The 19,235-nt window shown below is 53.6% G+C and overlaps 2 protein-coding genes and 1 long non-coding RNA gene across 9 annotated transcripts in view; 2 read left to right on the forward strand and 1 right to left on the reverse strand.

Annotated features, from left to right (window-relative positions):
• The window catches only part of GAS7 (growth arrest specific 7), a 201,071-nt gene extending 194,415 nt beyond the window's left edge, over positions 1-6,656 (forward strand). The window contains exon 14 of the mRNA XM_067715525.1: positions 531-6,656. Within this exon, the coding sequence (XP_067571626.1) occupies positions 531-644 (114 nt within the window). The 3' untranslated portion in view covers positions 645-6,656. The remainder of the gene's footprint in view (positions 1-530) is intronic.
• Positions 6,657-6,913: 257 nt separating this feature from the next.
• On the reverse strand, positions 6,914-18,026 carry LOC137212304 (uncharacterized). 7 transcript variants are annotated; one of them, XR_010937439.1, is made up of 4 exons: positions 17,753-18,026; positions 8,470-11,480; positions 7,884-8,013; positions 6,914-7,146 (listed from the first exon to the last, which is right to left on the reverse strand). It is a non-coding gene; the product is annotated as an uncharacterized lncRNA (long non-coding RNA). The 7 variants fall into 7 exon arrangements; XR_010937433.1 differs by having other exon boundaries at positions 6,915-7,146; positions 7,884-8,855; positions 9,154-11,480; XR_010937434.1 differs by having other exon boundaries at positions 6,915-7,146; positions 7,884-8,019.
• RCVRN (recoverin) lies at positions 10,795-17,816 on the forward strand. The gene is made up of 3 exons (XM_067715542.1): positions 10,795-11,241; positions 14,315-14,426; positions 17,373-17,816. Exons 1-3 carry the CDS (start codon positions 10,861-10,863, stop codon positions 17,486-17,488), a joined length of 609 nt encoding a protein of 202 aa, XP_067571643.1. The 5' UTR covers positions 10,795-10,860; the 3' UTR covers positions 17,489-17,816.
• Positions 18,027-19,235: the final 1,209 nt, after the last annotated feature.

Here is a 19,235-nt window from a genome sequence, read left to right on the forward strand (position 1 = left end):
TCTGTCTGGCAGGTGGGCACGGGCTCGGGCCTGTGGGTGACCTCTTGGGATGGACATGTCAGTTACCCTGGATGTCCACGTGAATCCATCCCGAGTGCATCACATAGATGCGTCACGATAGTTAAAATAGCTGGAGATGTCCTTGCCTCCCCTGGCGAATTTCTTACGATGCTGGAACTATTCAAAACCTCTCAGGCCGACGTTCCATTTGACCTGTTCTCAGGTGGTAAGTGTGGAGACTGATGGAAGGAGAAACAGGTCACAGACCCTTGGGCCACCTGCCCTTTCATCCACCCTGACGTCTGGAGGGTCACATGCACGAGGGAAAGCAGGGCAGAGGCCAGAGCTTCAGGCCCCCGGGTCTTCCAGCCCCTGCCACGTCTGTCCCTCGCACGGGCCTCCCCGGGGCCTCACAGCCCTCTAGAGAGGCTGCTCTGACGGGCACGAGGGTGTAAGCAGCGTGGTTCAGAGGATATGTCCCTGGCTCGGCCGCTGCCTCTGAAGATATCCCTCTTCTCTATCCCTTGCAGACAGTCGAGCCTGTGGACCAACTGCTTCGAAAAGTGGACCCAGCCAAAGACAGGGAGCTGTGGGTCAGGGAGCACAAGACGGGCAACATCCGCCCCGTGGACATGGAGATCTAGACACACGGCCTGGGGGGTCCTGCCGAGGAGGGGCTGGGGTCCCACGCAGAGGAGGTGGCACTCCTGCCAGGGGGGGACCTGCTCCCAAGCGGGGCTGCTCTCCCACCCGCTCTCCTGGTCCACTGAGGAGAGGGGACAGTGAAGCCAGAAGGGCGGCCCGGATGGCCCCGTGGGGAGCTCCCCAGTGTTCCCAGGCCGAGAAGATGGATCCACAGCCCTGCCCTTGTCTCCGAGGTCGAAGCCCCCCCAAGTCCCATGCCGTGCTTGCCACTCCGAGAACAAACCGAGGCTGGAACGTTGTGGTCCCTGCTGAGCACCAGAGAGGTCCCCTCCCCACCCAGAGCCAGCTGTGTCACACGCTCACGCCCCTGGAAGCCCCAAGGCCCTTCCTCCAGCCAGCCCGCTTGTCTCCAGGGCTTTGGAAGGGCGGGGGAGAGAGGTCTCTGTCTCCAAGCCAAGTGTCAGGATCAGAGTCGTGGATAGAAGGCACCTTTCAGCTCAACAGCCCGCACCCAGAATCCTTTGCAGCAGCCCTCCCTCTTTGTTTTTTCCCATTGCATATTCTGGGAGCCCACATCCTGGCTCTTCTCTGCTGCTTTTCATCACTGGGAGTCTTGGGAAGAATGCCTGCCTCCTGTTTTCCCAGACCGACCCTGCCTGCAGAGGTCAGGAGGGAACTACCTCATTCAGCAAATTCGCCCCAAGTTGGAGCATTGAATCGTGTTTCCTATTAGATCGGGCATCAATGTCACGTGCTGTCTCTGGGCAGCCCCGTCCACCCAGCCCACAGCCGCTTCCTCGGGTGAGCTCCCTCTTCCACCCTCGCTTGTCCTGGGGGCTGGGTCAGTCCCGTGTTGGAGATGGGTTGGGGCAAGTGTCTGTCGCCCCCCAGATGGCCCCACCTGCCTAGGCACAGCGGGGTCGGGACCACCGTCTCGTGTATGGCTCTCACTGGCAGGCACTGTGCAGGCATCGCAGACTCTCGTAGCCGCAGTACGTGTCACCAGGCAGTCTGGCACCTTGGCCTCTCAGCTCCTGCACGTTTCAAATCCCCGCACGGAGCCCCTGCTTGGTGCTGCTACCCCCTTGCCCTTTGCCCACCTCCCCATTCCTGGGAGAGCCTGGTCTGAGCGTGACCTGGGAAGCTTTGGCACCGCCATCGGGTCCTCACTCATCACTTTCTCCCTTACGTGTTAAATCTTGAGAAGCAGCTCGAGGCCACGGGAGGAAGAAAAGGGCTGAAGGAGGTCAGACGGCTTGCAAGGGGCACGTTCTGGCCCGGAACCCGCACCCTGAGAACCCATCTTTCCCGTTAATCTTTCCCTTGATTCCTTCGGATTCACAGGACTCACGTGTTTCTCGTGAGGGCAGACGTCTGAGGTAACTCACTGGTCCTTCTCTCTGCCGTCCATGCTGGTAACCGATGACTTGTTATTCTTGACTCTTTTGGCACCTCTGCCTTTTGAGTCACTGTGGCGGCCTCGTAGTTACGGTAGAAAGATGCCGTATAGCCTAAAGCAAACCAAGCTTTGCCAGTTTCTTTATTGAAACATCCCAACCAGAAAGGTCAGCAGGAAGGCCTTCACTAACATGGAGGCCAGCAGGACGGATGTGTGTCTGGCATGGAGAACCACTCCTGGTCTGAAGTTGGGCCGTGACACCAGCTGCCAGTTTGGGGATATCATTTCTTTGGTTTCTCTGTCAAAGATCGGTGCTAGTAGTAATTGCTTTGTGGCTTGCTAAACTAATTTGTGGGCGATTTCCCGACATTCAAAGCCAACAGCCTTGTTATTAACGCAGATACTTTAAGTGTGATATCGCTCGTTGATTTTGTTTTCTCACCCCCATCTGAGGATTCCGGAGTCTTCTGTGCTTCCCTGGGGCTCTCTTGCCTCTCTCAGGGTAGCCCAAGTTGGCCCCTTGTGGGCCAGTCTATCTTCTGAAGTCATTCTTTCCCCCTCATCCTTTTCTCTCGGTTTCGTTAGCCCTTCCACATCTTTTTCTTCTTTCTTCCCTCGTTTATTCATTCATCAGGCATTTAGCTGAGCCTGGGCAATGTGCTAAGATCTAGGGACGAGGTATGGCCCTGTCATGCGGGAAGCCCACAGTCTCTTGTTTGGTGTAGACTTGTCTTTTCTCCAGGGGTCTTGCAGGTCAGTAACTTTGGCATTCACATACAGGTACTCGCTGCAGAATTTAGGTTTGCAGAGACACTGTCTGTTGTGCTGATAGCTCTTCTTTCATTCGTTCCCTCATTCACTCATTCATTCATTTAATCGGCAGACACTTGGGGCAAGCCAGCCATTGTGCCGGTACCAGAAATGTAGCTGCGCACCAGACAGGCACTCCGCGCCTGGCCCCCCTCTATTCTCCATGTGGAAGGGGGATGTTTTCAGACCTTTCTGGGGAATGAGAAGCTTGCACCCCTTCCACATTTAACCCACTGGGAGCCTGTAATCGTAATACAAACTACTGCCATGCGGCATTTACCCAGGGACAGAGAAACCAGGCAGCAACAAGAGTATAATCACCCGGTCCGCCAGACCCTCCACGGCTCATAGCCAACTCAAAGTTCAGAGATTTGTTTTAAATCATTCTTCTCACTTTACAAAGAGGAAGAATGAAGCCGGAGGACGGCCAGTGAGAGCCGTGAAATGAACAGCGAATTACAAGCAGGGCTGGAGTCCGTATGTTAACAGGGTTCCGCATGTGGGTGAAATCAGAGTTAGGATGAAGAGTCTGGAATACCTAAAAGCGCGCTTCAGAGGGACCCTCGGCCCCGGCGGTGGTTTGGGTTTGGGTTTGGGCTTTGGCGCGTAGGTTATAGGAGGGTCTGCCTGGCTTGATTCAGGGTGAGTGGCCCCAGGCCATCCTTGAGCACATCCGTTGTTCCATTTCTGAGGACAGGTGAGCCTCTTCTACCTGGGAGACACGGGTGCACTTCGTTTTGTCTGTGATAGCCCTGATTTTTTACACAACAGTCTCTAAAACAAAAGTGAGTTGCCACGAAAACCTCCAGGAAAAGCTACTTGTTCCTCTCCATTTTTTTTTTCTCTTGCTTTTGATCAGTATTGCAAAGCCCTGGCCAGCTGAGCCACAGGGACGGCTGCCCCAAGGTTCTGCCCGTGGAACCGCCTTGGGCCTCCTTTCACTGGGGCTGATTAATGATCGAAGCAAACTCAGGAACCAGGGGTTTGTTTCTGTTCCCTTTGTGAAAACCAATCCATTACGAGATTAGGGGACGGGTGCAGAGAAATCCTGGTGGAGCCAAAGCCCCCTTCTTGGCAGTTCAAGCCATGAAATTCAAAGGACGTCAAAGACCTCAGCTTGTTTAAGTGATTTCACTTGCAGCTGTGAGTGGCCTTGACAAGGAGAGTTTAAACAGGATTCTGCAGACCTGCTGCTGACTATGTAGGTGGGGAAAGCCTCGGACAAATGTTAAGTGGGGCGCAGACCAGCGGCCGGCTTCCTTAGCCGGCATACTGTCTTATTTCCATAAACCTCCCCGCCCCTGCAAGTCCCCCTGCCTTTTCTTTTTACAAGTTTATTGAGATCTTTGACGTTTGGTATCGGGGATTCATTGACATACAGTATAATTCACCCTTTTGAAGTCTACAGTTCAGTGAATTTTGACAAAGGTACACAGCCTTGTAACCAGCACCGAAATCAACATGGTATTTCCATCACTCCAGAACATCCCCTCAGGCTCCTTTGATGTCCATCCACTCCTCCCACCCCCAGCACCTGGTGACCACTGATGGATTTTCTGACCCTGCAGATTCGCCTTTTCTAGAATGTCGTAGAAGTGGAGCCACACTGCAGCAGCCTTAGAGTCTGGCCTCCGTCACTCGGCCCGTTGCCTCTGAGTCACCTTGTGGCTGGATGTCAGGAGCTTGTCCCCTTCTATCTCCGAGTAGCGGTCCGTTGCATGGGTGCTCCCCACTGCTTCCTTGCTTTTAAAATGAGTTGTCTGCCCCCGAAGTTCCTGGCCTGGGGTCTTAAGCTCGTTTGCACAGCTGCTTTCAGCCAGCGGCGCCCACGAGCGGTTCTTGGGGCTCACGCCTGCGTTTTCGGATCGTGGCGGGGGGAGGGGGCGGGCAGGGTCTCCACTGCCCTCCATTTCCGCTGGCATCTCAGCTGGTAGTTCTACTTGCTTCGGGGGACCCTCCCTTCAACTCGCCCAGTCCCTGCCATTTGGTGAGGGTTAGAGGGTGTGGAAGGTGGGTGGAGGGAGCGTGGATGAGAAGACAGGGAGCCCATCACCACCCTCTCCTGGATCTCTGTTCCTTCATCGGCAAACTGAAGGTGTTCGTTCTAGACGGTCTCCCAGGCCTCCTCCAGCTGCTGCGTTCTGTCTCCTCCCCTTGGCACCTCCAGTTTTGTACCCTGTGCCCACGTCATGCCCAATCTGTGTCCCGTCAGCACGGCTGTGCGTGATGTCACCTAACACCCTCATGAGAGGGATACCCAGGCGCTTCTCTGTTCAGACACAAAAACTTACGAGTTTCGTGAGCTGTTGAGAATGAGGTAGTTCCTCCTTGGACCCCTAAAGAAAGCAGAAGCCATTAATTTTCCTCCACCAAGTTTTGACACCATGTCCTGAAAGTCACTTCCAAGGAGCATAATAAACAGGCATGAAGACACGGCCCCCTCCCTTCAGGTGCTTGTCGCTGCCGGAACTTTGCTCACCTGGCCTGTGCCCTCACCGTACTGGATGGTGGCAGAGAGAGGGCCACACCCAGCTGACACTGGTCAGCTCTGGGCCTGACCCCCAAGGTAAGAACTCCTCCAGGCACATCCTGATCGTGCCCTGCTCAGTGAAAGTTGAGCCCCGGAAGGCAACCAGCACCTCTCCCAGCAAATGGAAGACATTCTTGGGTCCAGGCCAGGTGAAGGTATGGGCCATGGAACCCAAGTCACAGGGCCCCACGCTGCCAGGGACCACGAAAGACTTTCACACCATGAAAGTCATTCCTGTCGGGCCTTTCCTGAAAGTGAGGGACCCAACTCCCCTTTCCTGGTTTGGGTGAGACCAAGACAAGGGACAAAAACCAATGTTCCATTTCCCCTAACCCCCTAGATGCTGGGGCGTGGCTGTTGGTTGCCTTTGTTGGGAGGTGCCTCTGAGGGAAGAGGGGCTGTGATGAACTTGGATCTCTATGCGCTGTTCAGGGGAATTGACCCTTTGTGTCTGAGGGAAATTCCTAATGGGATTGCAGCGGCGGGATGCAGGGGCTCAGACACATGCGTGCTCTCCTGGGGACAGTGTGACATGGGGATGAGGAAGGAAAGCATATGGTACCAGGGCAAGAGCACCGGACTGGCCCTGCTCTGCTGTCTCATTTGTCCCATAACCTGAAGTTAAGTCACATCCCCTCCCGGGACCCGTGTGTTACCGAGTGGAGTTGCTCCCCATCCGGCGCCACACGCGGCAGCAGACTGGCTCTCGGGACTGTGGCCTCCAGGCAGCCATGTGGACCCAGGGACAGTCATTCAAAGGGACACGAGCCATCCTTGGTGACAGGGGCCCCAAATTTGCATCTCTGCCCTTAGGAAGGAGATGAAGGGGGTGGGCAGCCCTTTCACAAACGAGCACATCAGCAAACCCCATGAAAGTGGAATTTTCTAACAGACTTGCTTGTTTGCTCTGTTTTCTGTAACTTTTGCTAAATACTTTATACATTTTTAACGTTAAACAGCGGTGTCTCCTCCAGCATTCCTCCTCCCAGAATGAATGTGTTTACTCCACACTGTATATCCTCCCATCCCCTGGCTGCCTAGATCAGTAAATAAAATTGACGTACTATAATTTATAAGTAACACTCTTGAAACTCTGATCCCTATGGAGGCTGTAATCCACCCTTCCCACCCTGTCCCCACCCCACCCCCAGCCCCGTAATAGCATTTGTGTGTATTAATGCTGAAAAGTTAAATGTTTAAAGGGTTTAAATTTTGAAGGCGTTTGCTATATATAATTGTTCTGCATTATTATAAAGCATTTTCAGGAAGTTAGTTAAATGTTCTCTTTTTTTTTTCCTTCGGCGCTGTGTGTACACTTGAGATGCTTAGATTCATCCCATGTAAAATAAACTGTCCAGAGACACTGAGTCGTCCCACTGGGCAACCCTCTTCCCTGGAGGGCTGCCACACTCGCCTTTGTACAAATGGGCTCAGCGTTCCTCCCATACTCCCAGGCTTGGTGATAATTTTACCCCCGATGACTTAGCAGAGGGACAAAGGGCACCTGGGCATTGACCCCCCCCACCCCCCGATGGGTATCACACTGTCAGACCCACACCCCTGGCCCCAGTCCCCTCCCCTGGAGACTTCTGTACCTGTGAACGGAAGAGGCTCCTGGCTGTTATTTCTTCTCTTACCCATCCATCCATCCATCCAATAATTATTGAACACCACTGTATGTCAGACACTGCTCTCAGTACTGGGAACACATCAGTGATGAAAACAGATCAAGAACCCTGACCTCATGGAACTTATTTTCTAGCTGAAAGAGACAGAGTAATGAAATGATACAGTGTGTGTGAAGATGTTAGGTGTTATGGAGAAAGGGCGGGGGGCGGGGATGGGTAGTTTCAGGGGTGAGGGTGGGTGAGTTGCAACATGAAATAGGGTGATTGGGGTGGCCTCACTGAGAAGGTGACATTTGACCAAAGTCGAGGAGACCTGGGACTTTGAAGTCCCTCCCTGGGAGGAAGCCTGGCAGGTAGCTGGGGGAAGCATGTTCCAGGCAGAGGAGGTAGCCCCTGTAAGGGCCGGAGGCACCTAATGGTTTGAGGCCAGTGTGGCTGGAGGGCAGGGCGGGCAGACTCTGCAGAGCTTGGAAGGCCTTGCAAGGCCTAGGACTTTTACTCTGGGGGCGTGGGGTGGTCCAAGCCGGGTAGCGCGTGCAGCCTAATTTCCTTGCTGTGGGGCTCGCTAGGGGGTCAGGGGACCAGGGCAGCCATAACCCGGGCAGAGGGGATGGTGCCTGCAGGGGTGGCCACGTGGAGGTGGGGAGAATGCTCAGGTCCTGGCCGTGCCTTGAAAGTGGAGCCAGCACGATTTCGAGCCAGATTGAAAGGGGGGGGGGGTGACGGAAACAGAGGCGCTGGTGATGACGCCGAGGATGTCGGTCCAAGCAACCCGAAGGATGGATGGCTATTTACCGCAATGGGGACGCCCTTGGGAGGGGCGTTCCTTCCCATTCTCAGCCTCCCACCCGCCCTCTCCAAAGCCCCTTACCTCTCTGCTTCCTGGCCGGGGTCGAAGGGTCCGCTTGCCGTTCAGCTCACGCAGGGGAAGGTAGAGGAACGGGATGGGAGCTGGGGGACTCCCAGCTTGGGGTGGAACAGGGCCAGCCCCTGGGAAGAGCCTGTGTCTTTCAGTGAAGGCCAGGCCGGGAGAGGGAGACACAGAGTCACTGGCTGGAGACGAGGCCTTCTCCCCAGTGGTCTTAGGGGTTCGGGGAGAGTTTATGGCCCCGGCTCAGACTTAACAAATCCGTTCACAATACATCATCCCCAACAACTTGTTTGGCTAAGGAGCATAAACTCTCCCTCTGATAGAAGATGTTTATTCAGGTTTTCAAACAAACCTCCAGGTCATGACCCCTCTCTCGGCAGCATCAACACAGCTGCCTGTGGTCCCCTCCCACGGTTGGGCCCCTCCTGGGCACAGCAACCTGAAGAATGTGGACAGTACCTGCGCCTTCCTCCTTGCCCTTGGGAAGGGCAGAGGGACTGAGGGAGCTCTGGCTGCCTTCTGTGTTAAGCCGGGGCCCTGCCTCCTTACCCGCCTCTTCCGTCGTCATGGCAACCCAGGTCCTCACCTTCAGAAATGCGGCTTCTTGACCCCTCTGCTCAGGCCTCCTTGAGAAGGGAGGCGGCTGTAATGTCTTGGAAAGAGCCCTCAGTGGGGAGGCTGCCCTGGGCTTTCCTCCTGGCTTCGCCATTTGGCAACTGTGTGACACAGGCAGGTGACATCCTTTTGGAGCTTGGTTTCTTCCTGTGACATCGGCCTCGCCTCACCTGCAGTCTCGGTGTGGATACCCAGGAGGCACTTCTAATCACCTCCCATGCCAGGTTCAGAGGCCAGGGTGAAGGCCTCTGGCCTCACTTTCATGGCCTGGCTTTTGTTTGTTTGTTTGTTTTTGAGTCCAGTGACTGTCCTGTTTCCAACTGCTCTGGAGAACAAATGCTGCAAGATAGTGAAAGTCTAGACAAAGAGAAAGGGCTCCTTTCAAGAAACGATATGCTGTCACAAACTGATGGGAAAAAATAATGACACACACATACGCACCCCACCCCCTAACATGAAGGCCTCCTGAGAAACACTCTGGACCCGCAGTGGGTGGGGTGGGCAGGAGGGAGAGGTCAGCACATCTGTGCCTGAACTTCCGGGTCCTTTCTGAGCAACACCAGGGGAGGCTGGCAGGGGGCTTTCTCCCAGCAGCGGGGACCTGCTTTCCCCTGCCATTAGCCTGTTACGAAAAAGGACAAAAACCCCGACTCACCCGCCTAGACACTGTGGGCTTCATTCTTTATGGTTACCACCCCTGGACAAAGAAGAGACATCTCTCCTGTCCAAGATGGCGATTCTGGGGTTCCAGGCGTTATGCCAGCCAAGCCAGGGCGCCACCGACCTCTCCTTTGGGTGATGCGATTTCAGGTGCAGACCTACTCACAAGGGCTCTTCCCTGTGGCCTGTCCTGCTGACCGAGCTGACCGCAGCGGCGGAAGCCTCCCCTGGTGGAGCTCCCTGTCCCCTGCTTGTCCAGTCACTCACTCAACAAGCATGTTGTCTGCCAGCTCCTGGCACCAGGCTTGGTTGCAAACTGATGACCTGCTGCTGAAACGGAGCCACAGATAAGTTATATTTATCCCACCCTATGCTTTTGAAAATTTTTGAAAATTTGGAAATCACTCTTAAAGTTTGGAAATTGCAAATTTCCAATTTTTTCCAAATTTCCAAATTTGGAAATTTCAAACCTGAAAATCTGATTTCTGGATTTCTTTTGGCTTACCAAAAAATCTAGTAACACCAGGCCATAATCCCATCTGACCACATTCAAATGGAGTCAAACACTGGCAGTCCCTGCCATGCAGGCGTGGGCCTCACCACGCCTACTGCCTCCCTGACCCCCGGCTTCACTCACACACTCCACTTGCTGGCCCCTGTAAGCAGTTTAGTTTTTGATCCCTGTCATAGAAGAAGAATGGCAAAAACTAACATGCGTTCAGCTCTTACTACGTGCCAGGCTCTGTTCTAAATGCACTGCACGTATTAACTCGTTTCAGCCTCACAATAACAGTGGGAGAGACGCTATTATCATGCCTGTTCACTCAAAGAATAGTCACTGAGGGCCCAAACCCGCCAGATACCCTTCTGTCGATGGAGATGCAGCGGGCAACAAAACAGATAGAATCCCCGCCTTCATGGCGCTTTCATTCTGGTGCGATCCCAGGCAGCAGGCAGAATACGTAAACAGTAAGTCAGAAGGTGCACGTGCGATCAAGGAAGAGCAGTCAAGCAGGATAAACAGCCTGACGGTTGGGGTGCTCTTGTTGACAGAATGGTCACTATAGGCCTGGCTGAGAAGGCGACATTTAAGGAAAGCCGTGAAGGAGGTGAAAGATTAGGGGAAGAGAATTCTAGGCAGAGAGACGTTAAGAAACGCACCTGGGGTCACACAGCTAGTGAATTGCAAAGCTGAGATTTGAAATTGCAAAGTGAATTGCAAAGCTGGGCTGCTTCCAGAGCCTGGCTCCTGACCCCTGCATTACAGGGCCATCCCTGTCGCTGAGACCCTCAGAAGGCAGGCAGGGAACATCGTTGCTCTTAGAGAGCTAGAGCTGGTGGGGTAAGTTGGCGCAGGGATGGGTGAGGGGCAGTGGGAAAGGCCTCGGCTCAAGGCTGCGGCTCTGAAGATTCGGATCACCTGTCCTATCCTCCCAGAAGGCCAAGAGGGATTGACCTCCTGCTGTCAGCTCTTTATTTTAATCTCAGGGGGCTTCTGGGAGCTCGTCTCCCCACTCAAGCTCCGGGCCCCTCCTCCCTCCAAGTACAGGGGTGAACCAGACACAAATCCGCCTAATCCACCAGCATCTCAGGGTGCAACCGCCTCCAGCAGCACCCAGCCAGGCAGCCCGGAGACCCCATTCCTCCCACACACCCACCCACCCAGCGGCGACAGACCGGCTGGGCCCACACCTGCTCACCCATGGGGAACAGCAAAAGCGGAGCCCTGTCCAAGGAGATCCTGGAGGAGCTGCAGCTGAACACCAGGTTCACAGAGGAAGAGCTGAGTACCTGGTACCAGTCCTTCCTGAAGGAGTGTCCCAGTGGCCGCATCACCCAGCAGGAGTTCCAGACCATCTACTCCAAGTTCTTCCCCGACGCCGACCCCAAGGCCTACGCCCAGCACGTGTTCCGCAGCTTCGATGCCAACAGCGATGGCACCTTGGACTTCAAGGAGTATGTCATCGCCCTGCACATGACCAGCATGTGCAAGACCAACCAGAAGCTGGAGTGGGCCTTCTCCCTCTACGATGTAGATGGCAATGGCAGCATCAGCAAGAACGAAGTGCTGGAGATCGTCACGGTCAGTGGCAGCCTCTGCGCTCCCGGCTCAGCTCCCGGCTGGGCTGCACGGGGCTCACCCGGGATCAGGACCCCCTGCTGCTGCTTCCGCACAGGGGGCCCGGCTGGGGGCGGGGCCGGAGGGGGGAGTGGGGACCCGGGCCTTGGGAGTCAGTGGCTCTCACAGCGTGGCCAGGAGGGGTCTCCAATAGACCAGTATTAATAGAGGGTTGGGCGCGTTCCCACAGCTTCACTTTCCTCCTAAAGAAGAAGAATCTGGGTATTGCCTACTATTTACCTTTATTGTTTCCCTCTTTCCCTCCCACCTTCCTTCCTTTCTTCATTAAAATGTCCTTCAAAACCTTCCACAGGACGTACTCAGATTCTTTCACAAGTCATTATATATATATATATAAATATAAATATAAATATATATATATATATATATATAGCCCCAGGGCTTGTGGGATCTTAGTTCCCCGACCAGGGATTGAACCCAGGGCCATGGCAGTGGAAGCGCGGAGTCCCAACCACTGGACCGCCAAGGAAGTCCCTCACAAGTCATTTTAAAGACACATGTTTCAAATACATTGGCCCAGGATAAGTATATCTGATAAGATTTTTAGATGTCTGAAAAAGAGTTTCATTTAATATATAAGGAATTCATGCAACTTAGAAACCTACACAAAAGAAAATGAAAATCGCCTTTAATTTCATTATCCAGAGAAGACTACTGTCAACATATGGGCATATACCTTTCCAGTCTTCTATCTGTAGATTTAAAAATAATTTTAGAACTATGACATATTCACGTGGTTTTTAGTATACTTTTTTCAGCCACTATTTTATTATGAATGTTTTCAATATCAAACTGTTTTTAATAGCTGCTTAGAATTCCATCTTATGGACATGCCGTAAAATTATTTAACCATCCCTATATTTTTGGACAATGAAGACGCTTCTGTTTTTTCCTATTATATCATTTCTATTTCCCTTCATTTAGTATCGTTTTACAGGATCTTTTTTTTGGCCCCACTACCCCATGCCACTAGCTTTATTTCTCTAATTCCATTCCTGTTAAGAGAGAGAATGTTTTTCCTATTTTATATAATTTTTGATGCATTTGCAATCCTGCTTTCATTTGCACAGTTCTTCCACCCTTATTAGGAGAAACCATAAATAAAATAGCTAAGCATGCAGCTTGTGGTAAGTGGACTCTGCTTGGGCCTCCCATTAGGGGCAGGTGTGTGTGGGAACCTTGCTGGCCTCTGGGCGCGGCCTGTAGAGCAAGCTCCCCTGGATTGGCAGGTGGCCTGGGATGGGGACCACTCCCTCAGAACCACCTAAAGGATGCCAGGCCCAGCAGAGGCCTACAAGTTGGTGCTCCTTCAGGGAAAGGAGGAGTTGGGGGAGGAGAGAAGGAGGGGGGCATCCACAGCTGAGGCTATGCAAGATGATGCCGAGGGCTTCCCTGGTGGCGCAGTGGTTGAGAGTCTGCCTGCCGATGCAGGGGACACGCGTTCGTGCCCCGGTCCGGGAAGATCCCACATGCCGCGGAGCGGCTGGGCCCGTGAGCCATGGCCGCTGAGCCTGCGCGTCCGGAGCCTGTGCTCCGCCACGGGAGAGGCCACAACAGTGAGAGGCCCGCGTACCACAAAAAAAAAAAAAAAAAAAAAGATGATGCCGAGCCTCTACTGTTCACCAGGTTCAAGGTCACTGGCCTGGGAGTCAGAAGTTAAGGATTCTGGTCCCAACTACTTCACCACCAAACTGCATGGCCTCGAGAAAACCATACAATCTCCCAGCGCCCAGGGTGAGGACGCAACTGTTCGTTCTCGGTCCATTCACCAAGGCCCTGACAGTCCGTCCTCGGCATTAGAAGCGGGGTTGGCCGGCAGCCAGCCACTCCCAGCCTTTAGCCGTCCAGCCTGCACATGGTTCCCTGGCTCAGGACAGACGGAGGAGTTAAGGGAGCCACTGCACTTCAGCGCCGGGAACCTCTGAGCTCTGAGCGCTGTCAGCAAGGCTGCTGCCCCAGCGGCCGGGTTTGGTTTCCTTGCTTCTCTTGTTACGGCACAGGGAGCTGAAAGGGGGCTTCTAAAGCTGCTGACCTTCCCCCCAGGTTAATTTCACAGGCGTTACTGCCCCTGCCTGGCTGGCTCCCCGATGTCCCCAAGGCCTGGTGGGATCCTAGTAACCTGGAGCTGAAAGGGCACATCGAGACCACCTTGTCCCTTTCCCTGATCACATATCCTTCTTTGCTGGATATTGTCCATCCAACTCCTTTATTAATGAGACTAGAGGGAGGTGAGACAGATCCTTGAGCTTTAGGCTAAATCTCTCTCTGGATCCCTCCCTGAGCAGGAGGGTAACCGAGGGGCCTCCCGAGACCTTCCCCAGCGCCTAGAATGCTCTCCAAGACATTCCAGAATGGCACGCGATGCAAGTACAGAGGTTCTGGAACCAAACGTGCCTGGGTTAGAATCTCCACTCTTCTGCTTCCGGCTGGGTGACTTCTAACAAGTTAGTTGACTCAGTTTCTTCCTCTGTGAAACGGGGCCAATAACCCCCACCTCATAAACTTGTCATGAGTCTACAGGTAAAAAGCGCCTAGAAAAGTGGCACACGTTAATCACTTGACAAATATTAGCCCTTACAACCAAGGTACCACCTGGACCCAGAAGAAGCCGTTTGATATTCTAAAACTTCTGGGGAGTGGGGTTAAAGGTACCAGTTCCCAAACTGCAGCCTCGGGGCTGCTATGGGATTATCACCAGGAAGTTTTTGATTCTCATTTTCATTTTCTTAATAAGATGAAAGTCATATGTCTACAGGGGCAGGAAATCCAAACAGTGCAGAAAGGGACAAAATAAGAAGGGAAAGCTGTCTTCACCCCTCCCCCACATTCCCTGTCCCTTCTGAGGATCTCAGAAGTACAGATGCCCCTTCCCCACCCCCAGGAACTTGGATTCAGTAGGGCGGGCTGGGGCCTGAGCATCTGCATTTTAACCTCTGCTGTGGGGCATCCTGGTAAGCGACATGGCTTCCCCCAGAATTACTCCCTCTCATGGGTTCTCCCTCTTGATTTGGTGTAGGCTATTTTCAAGATGATCAATCCTGAGGATGTGAAGTGTCTTCCGGAAGATGAGAACACCCCGGAGAAGCGAGCTGAGAAGATCTGGGGGTTCTTTGGCAAGAAGGATGATGGTGAATTACTTCTCCTTCCTAGCCTTTGATTTCACAGTCATGGGCTGTGTCCTAGAGATCCCAACAAGATTGACCCTTGCGAGTCCAGTGCCCACGCAGGACCGAGGACCCCTCCTCCTGCTGCGGGGCTGTCGGAAGGGCTTCTGTGGGGACTTGCGCAGAATGGTCAGTGGGCAGTTGTGGGACCCCTCTGGAGCTGATGGGAAATGGCACCAGATCCCACCGCTCATAAAACTCCATCCCTGCCTGAGATCTCTGGGGGGAGGGGGAAGGCTCTAAATGATGGTGTGCTTTGGAAGAAAAAAACATCTTTTGTTATGACAGAGTTAACCCACGTTGAAGGAATAGTAAAACGTCAAGGCAACAGCCCATTAGCAGTTTGTATGCAAACATGCAAACGGCAAGTTTAGAGGCTTTGCAAAGCAAACCACTTTCTTTTCCAATGGAGTGCCTGTTGTTTTTAGACACTTTGGTTTACTTGTTTGCAAAAATGCCTTCTGCACGGTTGGGACAGGGTAAACCTCACTTCAGAATAATCTGAAAGCATGGAGTCCCAAGTAAGTGGGATTTCAATTTACATGGTTTTTCCTTTAGGAAGTTAGTTTGGGTCCCTTGAGAAGCATGGCCAGATGGGATTAGAGTTCGATTAGATTTCAAGAGATTGATGGGGGGAAGGTGTATGAGGAAAAAATGGGGAGGGGTCTGGAAGAGGCAGGGATAAGCCATCAGACTGCAAAGCAGATGAAACGTTTATGCGCAGAGGCAAGGTAAGCAGGTTGGGTAAGAAAAGTCTTAGACTGCAGTGCTGGGCTAGGACAGTCTTGGCAAAGCTGAGGGGGTGTCCTCAAGCCCCCTTCTTCCACGAGCTGGCCTGTCTTGGCTCCCTGCCCTGTTCGGTCTGGCTGGGAGCAGCCTGTGGGGAGTACGGCCTTGCATTGTAAGCGGAGATGGATTCCACAACTGGGCAGTGAGGGCTGCCGGTGCATGAGGCCCATGTCCAACTCGGGAAAGACACAGGAGAGGGGCTGGTGTCAGATGGGGGCTGCAAGCTTGAATGACCACAGGGGCCGTGATGATGAACGAGAGAGAAGTGGACAGAGGCCCTACTAAGTGATAGATAGGGACTGGCGAACAGTGTGGGGCGTGAGGGCCTGTCTGGTCTTACGGCCTCTGGTCAATTGTTGCCACGCTGGAATACAGTGCCACTGGGGCCCCACCATCTGATTTGTTCAAAAGAGAGGCCAGCAATCGAGATGTTTAAAATCCGAAGTGCCTCAACTGATGAAACACTGCGTGGTCCAAGCACATCTGAGGAACCGGTATTGGCCCCTTTTGTGATCTCTGGGGCAGTCTCTTCCCAAGGTTCCCGGGCACAGGCCTGAGCAGGCTGTTCAATAAGGACCCTGCTAATCTGCGGTCTAGGAAGAAGGCAGATTAGCAACCAGATCTTTGACGTTAGGGCCAGAACTAGGGCGAGGCGAGGGAGGTGCCCTGGCACAAAATTTAAGGAGGCACCCATTCTCAGGTGCCAGCCCTGTGCTTGCAGGACCCTAAAAGTGAGAGCCTCCTTAAATTTTGGAGGGTAGGCCCCTCCCTTGCCTCACTCAGATGTCACCTCCCCTTTGAGCGCACCTTCTCTGGGATGCAGACTGGTGACACCTTACCCCACTGGCTCTTTCACCTGCTTCATGACCCCCTTCTGGGTCTGCCATGTGCTGAGTCCCTTGTTCTGCTACGTGCTAAACTGCAAACTGACCCAGGTGAAACTCACAGGGAGGCTGAGACAGTACTGCTACCACGTGATTTGTGTTTTCACATGGCCCATCTGGAGACAACGCCTCACTCCTGGGAGGAGTTTCAAGCTATGTGTGAGGCTGATAGAGCAGCTGGGACTTCTTCTTCTTCTTTTTTTATAAATTTATTTATTTATTTTTGGCTGCATTGGTTCTTTGTTGGTGCGCACGGGCTTTCTCTAGTTGCCGCGAGTGGGGGCTACTATTCATTGCGGTACCCGGGCTTCTCATGGCAGTGGCTTCTCTTTGCTGCAGAGCACGGGCTCTAGGTGCGCGGGCTTCAGTAATTGTGGCTCCCGGGCACAGACTCAATGGTTGTGGCGCACGGGCTTAGCTGCTCCGCGGCATGTGGGATCTTCCCGGACCGGGGCTCGAACCCACGTCCCCTGCATTGGCAGGCAGATTCTTAACCACTACACCACCAGGGAAGTCGGCGGCTGGGACTTTAAAACCCAAATTTCACCATCCTGACCTGCACAGGGAAACAGGCTGGATCCTAATCCAGGAAGGATTAAGGTTGCCGAAAAGGCCTGGAACATAAGCCAATGGCGAAACCCAAATAGCTCAGCCAAGCTTTACTGAGCACCTACTACGTGCAGGACTATGAGCATAGCCATGAGCAGGAAGGAACAGCTGCCTCGTTCTAGGGTCATTTCTACAGGTGACTGTCTCCATCAGACAAACAGTTTCCTGGGCCAGGGAGCATTATCTCACTCCTTTCCACGCCACACCCTGCCCTCTGCCCCCTGCAATGACCTCAGCCCCAAACACAGTGACTCTGGCACAGAGGAAGGGCTTAGTGAGTGCATTTCACTGGATAGAACTGAATTCAATAGTTGGGGACAAGGATCTCTCTTGTCCTAAATGGGAAGGTAGATCACGGATGCAGAGACGCCTAGGAAAGGATCACCAGCCAGTCAGAAGAGACACAGCACACTTCCTCGAGGCCCGGCAGTGCCTGAACTTAACCCTCTTGTTGCTGGTTCCTGGGGAGGTCCAGGGGTCCTAGGGTGGAGTCAGGGGTGGGGTTACCCTCCGGGGCACTGAGACTCAGTATTTTCATAATAGATCCATCCGTACTGGGTATGCTGGCCGACGTCAGCTTTATCACAGCCTATCCTGACTGTAGTAATTTCTTCCCCCCTGTGCACAGATAAACTTACAGAGAAAGAGTTCATCGAGGGAACCCTAGCCAATATGGAAATTCTACGACTGATCCAATTTGAGCCGCAAAAAGTGAAGGAGAAGCTTAAGGAAAAGAAACCCTGACGTCAACTGCTCAGGTCTCCTCCCCGTCCCCCACGCCCCAACGTAAACACGCACGTGCACACGCGCCCCCGGGGCGGGAGAGCCTCCAACCCGCAGCACATTAACCCCGCAGCACGGCTTCCTGCCAAACTGAAGCGTCTTTAGCAATTCACCAAGTCCCAACCACTATACCTGCCTGCCTCCCCTCCCCCTGCCCGCCAGCCCAGGCTTCCGCAGTAATCCCAGGATTAGGTCACAGGAGGCCTAAATATCCCCACCCCGTACCGTGTAAGCTCCTTTGTGGATTGTTGGGTAAGCAGGTTCCAATAAATGCAAGAGGAGCCGGGAACATAGCTGACTGGTCATTCTCAAACTGGAAGAAGAAATTTCTGTCGGCTCAGCCTCAAAGACAAGGATGTGTCGCAGCCGTAGGCCAGGGTGCGGGGACTGTGGTGCTGAAGGAGAGACAGCACAGCCCTGTTCTCGTGCAACTCAGGGCGCAGAGGAGACCACAGACCTTTAAGGAGTCGGTTGAGGTGGTGAGGTTACCATGGAGACACGCAAAGCACTGTGGGAAGACAATGGGAGGGGCCGACTTGCCCAGAGATGGGGAAGGTGTTCCTCATGAAGAGGCATGTCAATTAAGGCCCAGTGGACTGCCGTGGGGGAAGGGTGGTGGTGGGGAAGCAGTGTGTCTCCGAGACCCTGAGGCAGGAATGAGCGTTTCGAGTTCTAGGGCCCTGAGAAGGCCAGTGTAGCCAGAGAGCAGAGAGGGAGAGCGGATTGTAAGGTAAGCCTCCAAAGCAGACAGGGGCCAGCGCATGCAAGGCCTTCCCTGCAGCCCAGGGGAGGTGAGGTGGTGGGTACCGTGTGGGGTTCCAAGTAGGAGGGATTTCTGTTTGTAAGAGGACCCTCTGGCAGGGTAGAAATAAATCAGAGGGGCAAGCCCGAGGCCTGGAGATCACACTCTTACAGTCGCCCAGGTGGCCTGGGCCAGGGGAACAGCAATGGGATGAAGAGAATGGGACCTGCTCGGGAGATATTTAGGAGGTAGAATGCACCTGACTGGTACAGGGGAGGAGGGAGGAGCAAGGATGGCAGCCAGGTTTGTGGCTTGGGTGCCGGGTGAGTGGTGATGTCATCCACCGAGATGGGAAACACCAGGGAGAGATGCTGGTTTCAGGAGATAATGACAAGTTCAGTTTTGATACGCTGCAAGGTGAAGAGAGATGGCCCTGAGGCCCCTATTTCTAGGGACAAGGAAAAGGAGACGCAGAGACAGCAAGCAGGTCGCCCAGGGTCAGCTAATGAGCAGATGCCAGGCCAGCACTGCCCACTGGCCCACACTGCCTTATCAGAGCTCTAGGGCCTGGAACACCTCAGAGCTCCACTGGCGGGTTCTCAAGAGCATTGTGTTCAGTTTTGAAAGTTCATTTATTCTCCAGGCCTAAGTTCCAAGATGAGGTTAGAAAAATGCAGGACATGCAGATGTCCTGGACACTTGAGCAACCTGTGTGCAACGCTCTGAGGCTGGGGCGTCTCCATCTGCTGGTGTGGGGGGATCACCCCAGCTTTAGCAACAGCAATGGCACAATCACCGCCGCCAGAAAGTGCCGCTCTTTGTGGAGGGCGAACTGGAGAGTCATCGTAACACTTACGGATGGAGCGTTTCCTATGGGCCTGGCATCCTGCTAGAGGCTCGGCATTATTTCACTGATGGAGGTGTTATTATCCCCATAGTGTAGATGAGGACACCAAGGCCACGAAG

The sequence above is a fragment of the Pseudorca crassidens genome, chromosome 19, assembly GCF_039906515.1.
Source record: "Pseudorca crassidens isolate mPseCra1 chromosome 19, mPseCra1.hap1, whole genome shotgun sequence".
NCBI classification, from domain to species: domain Eukaryota; kingdom Metazoa; phylum Chordata; class Mammalia; order Artiodactyla; family Delphinidae; genus Pseudorca; species Pseudorca crassidens.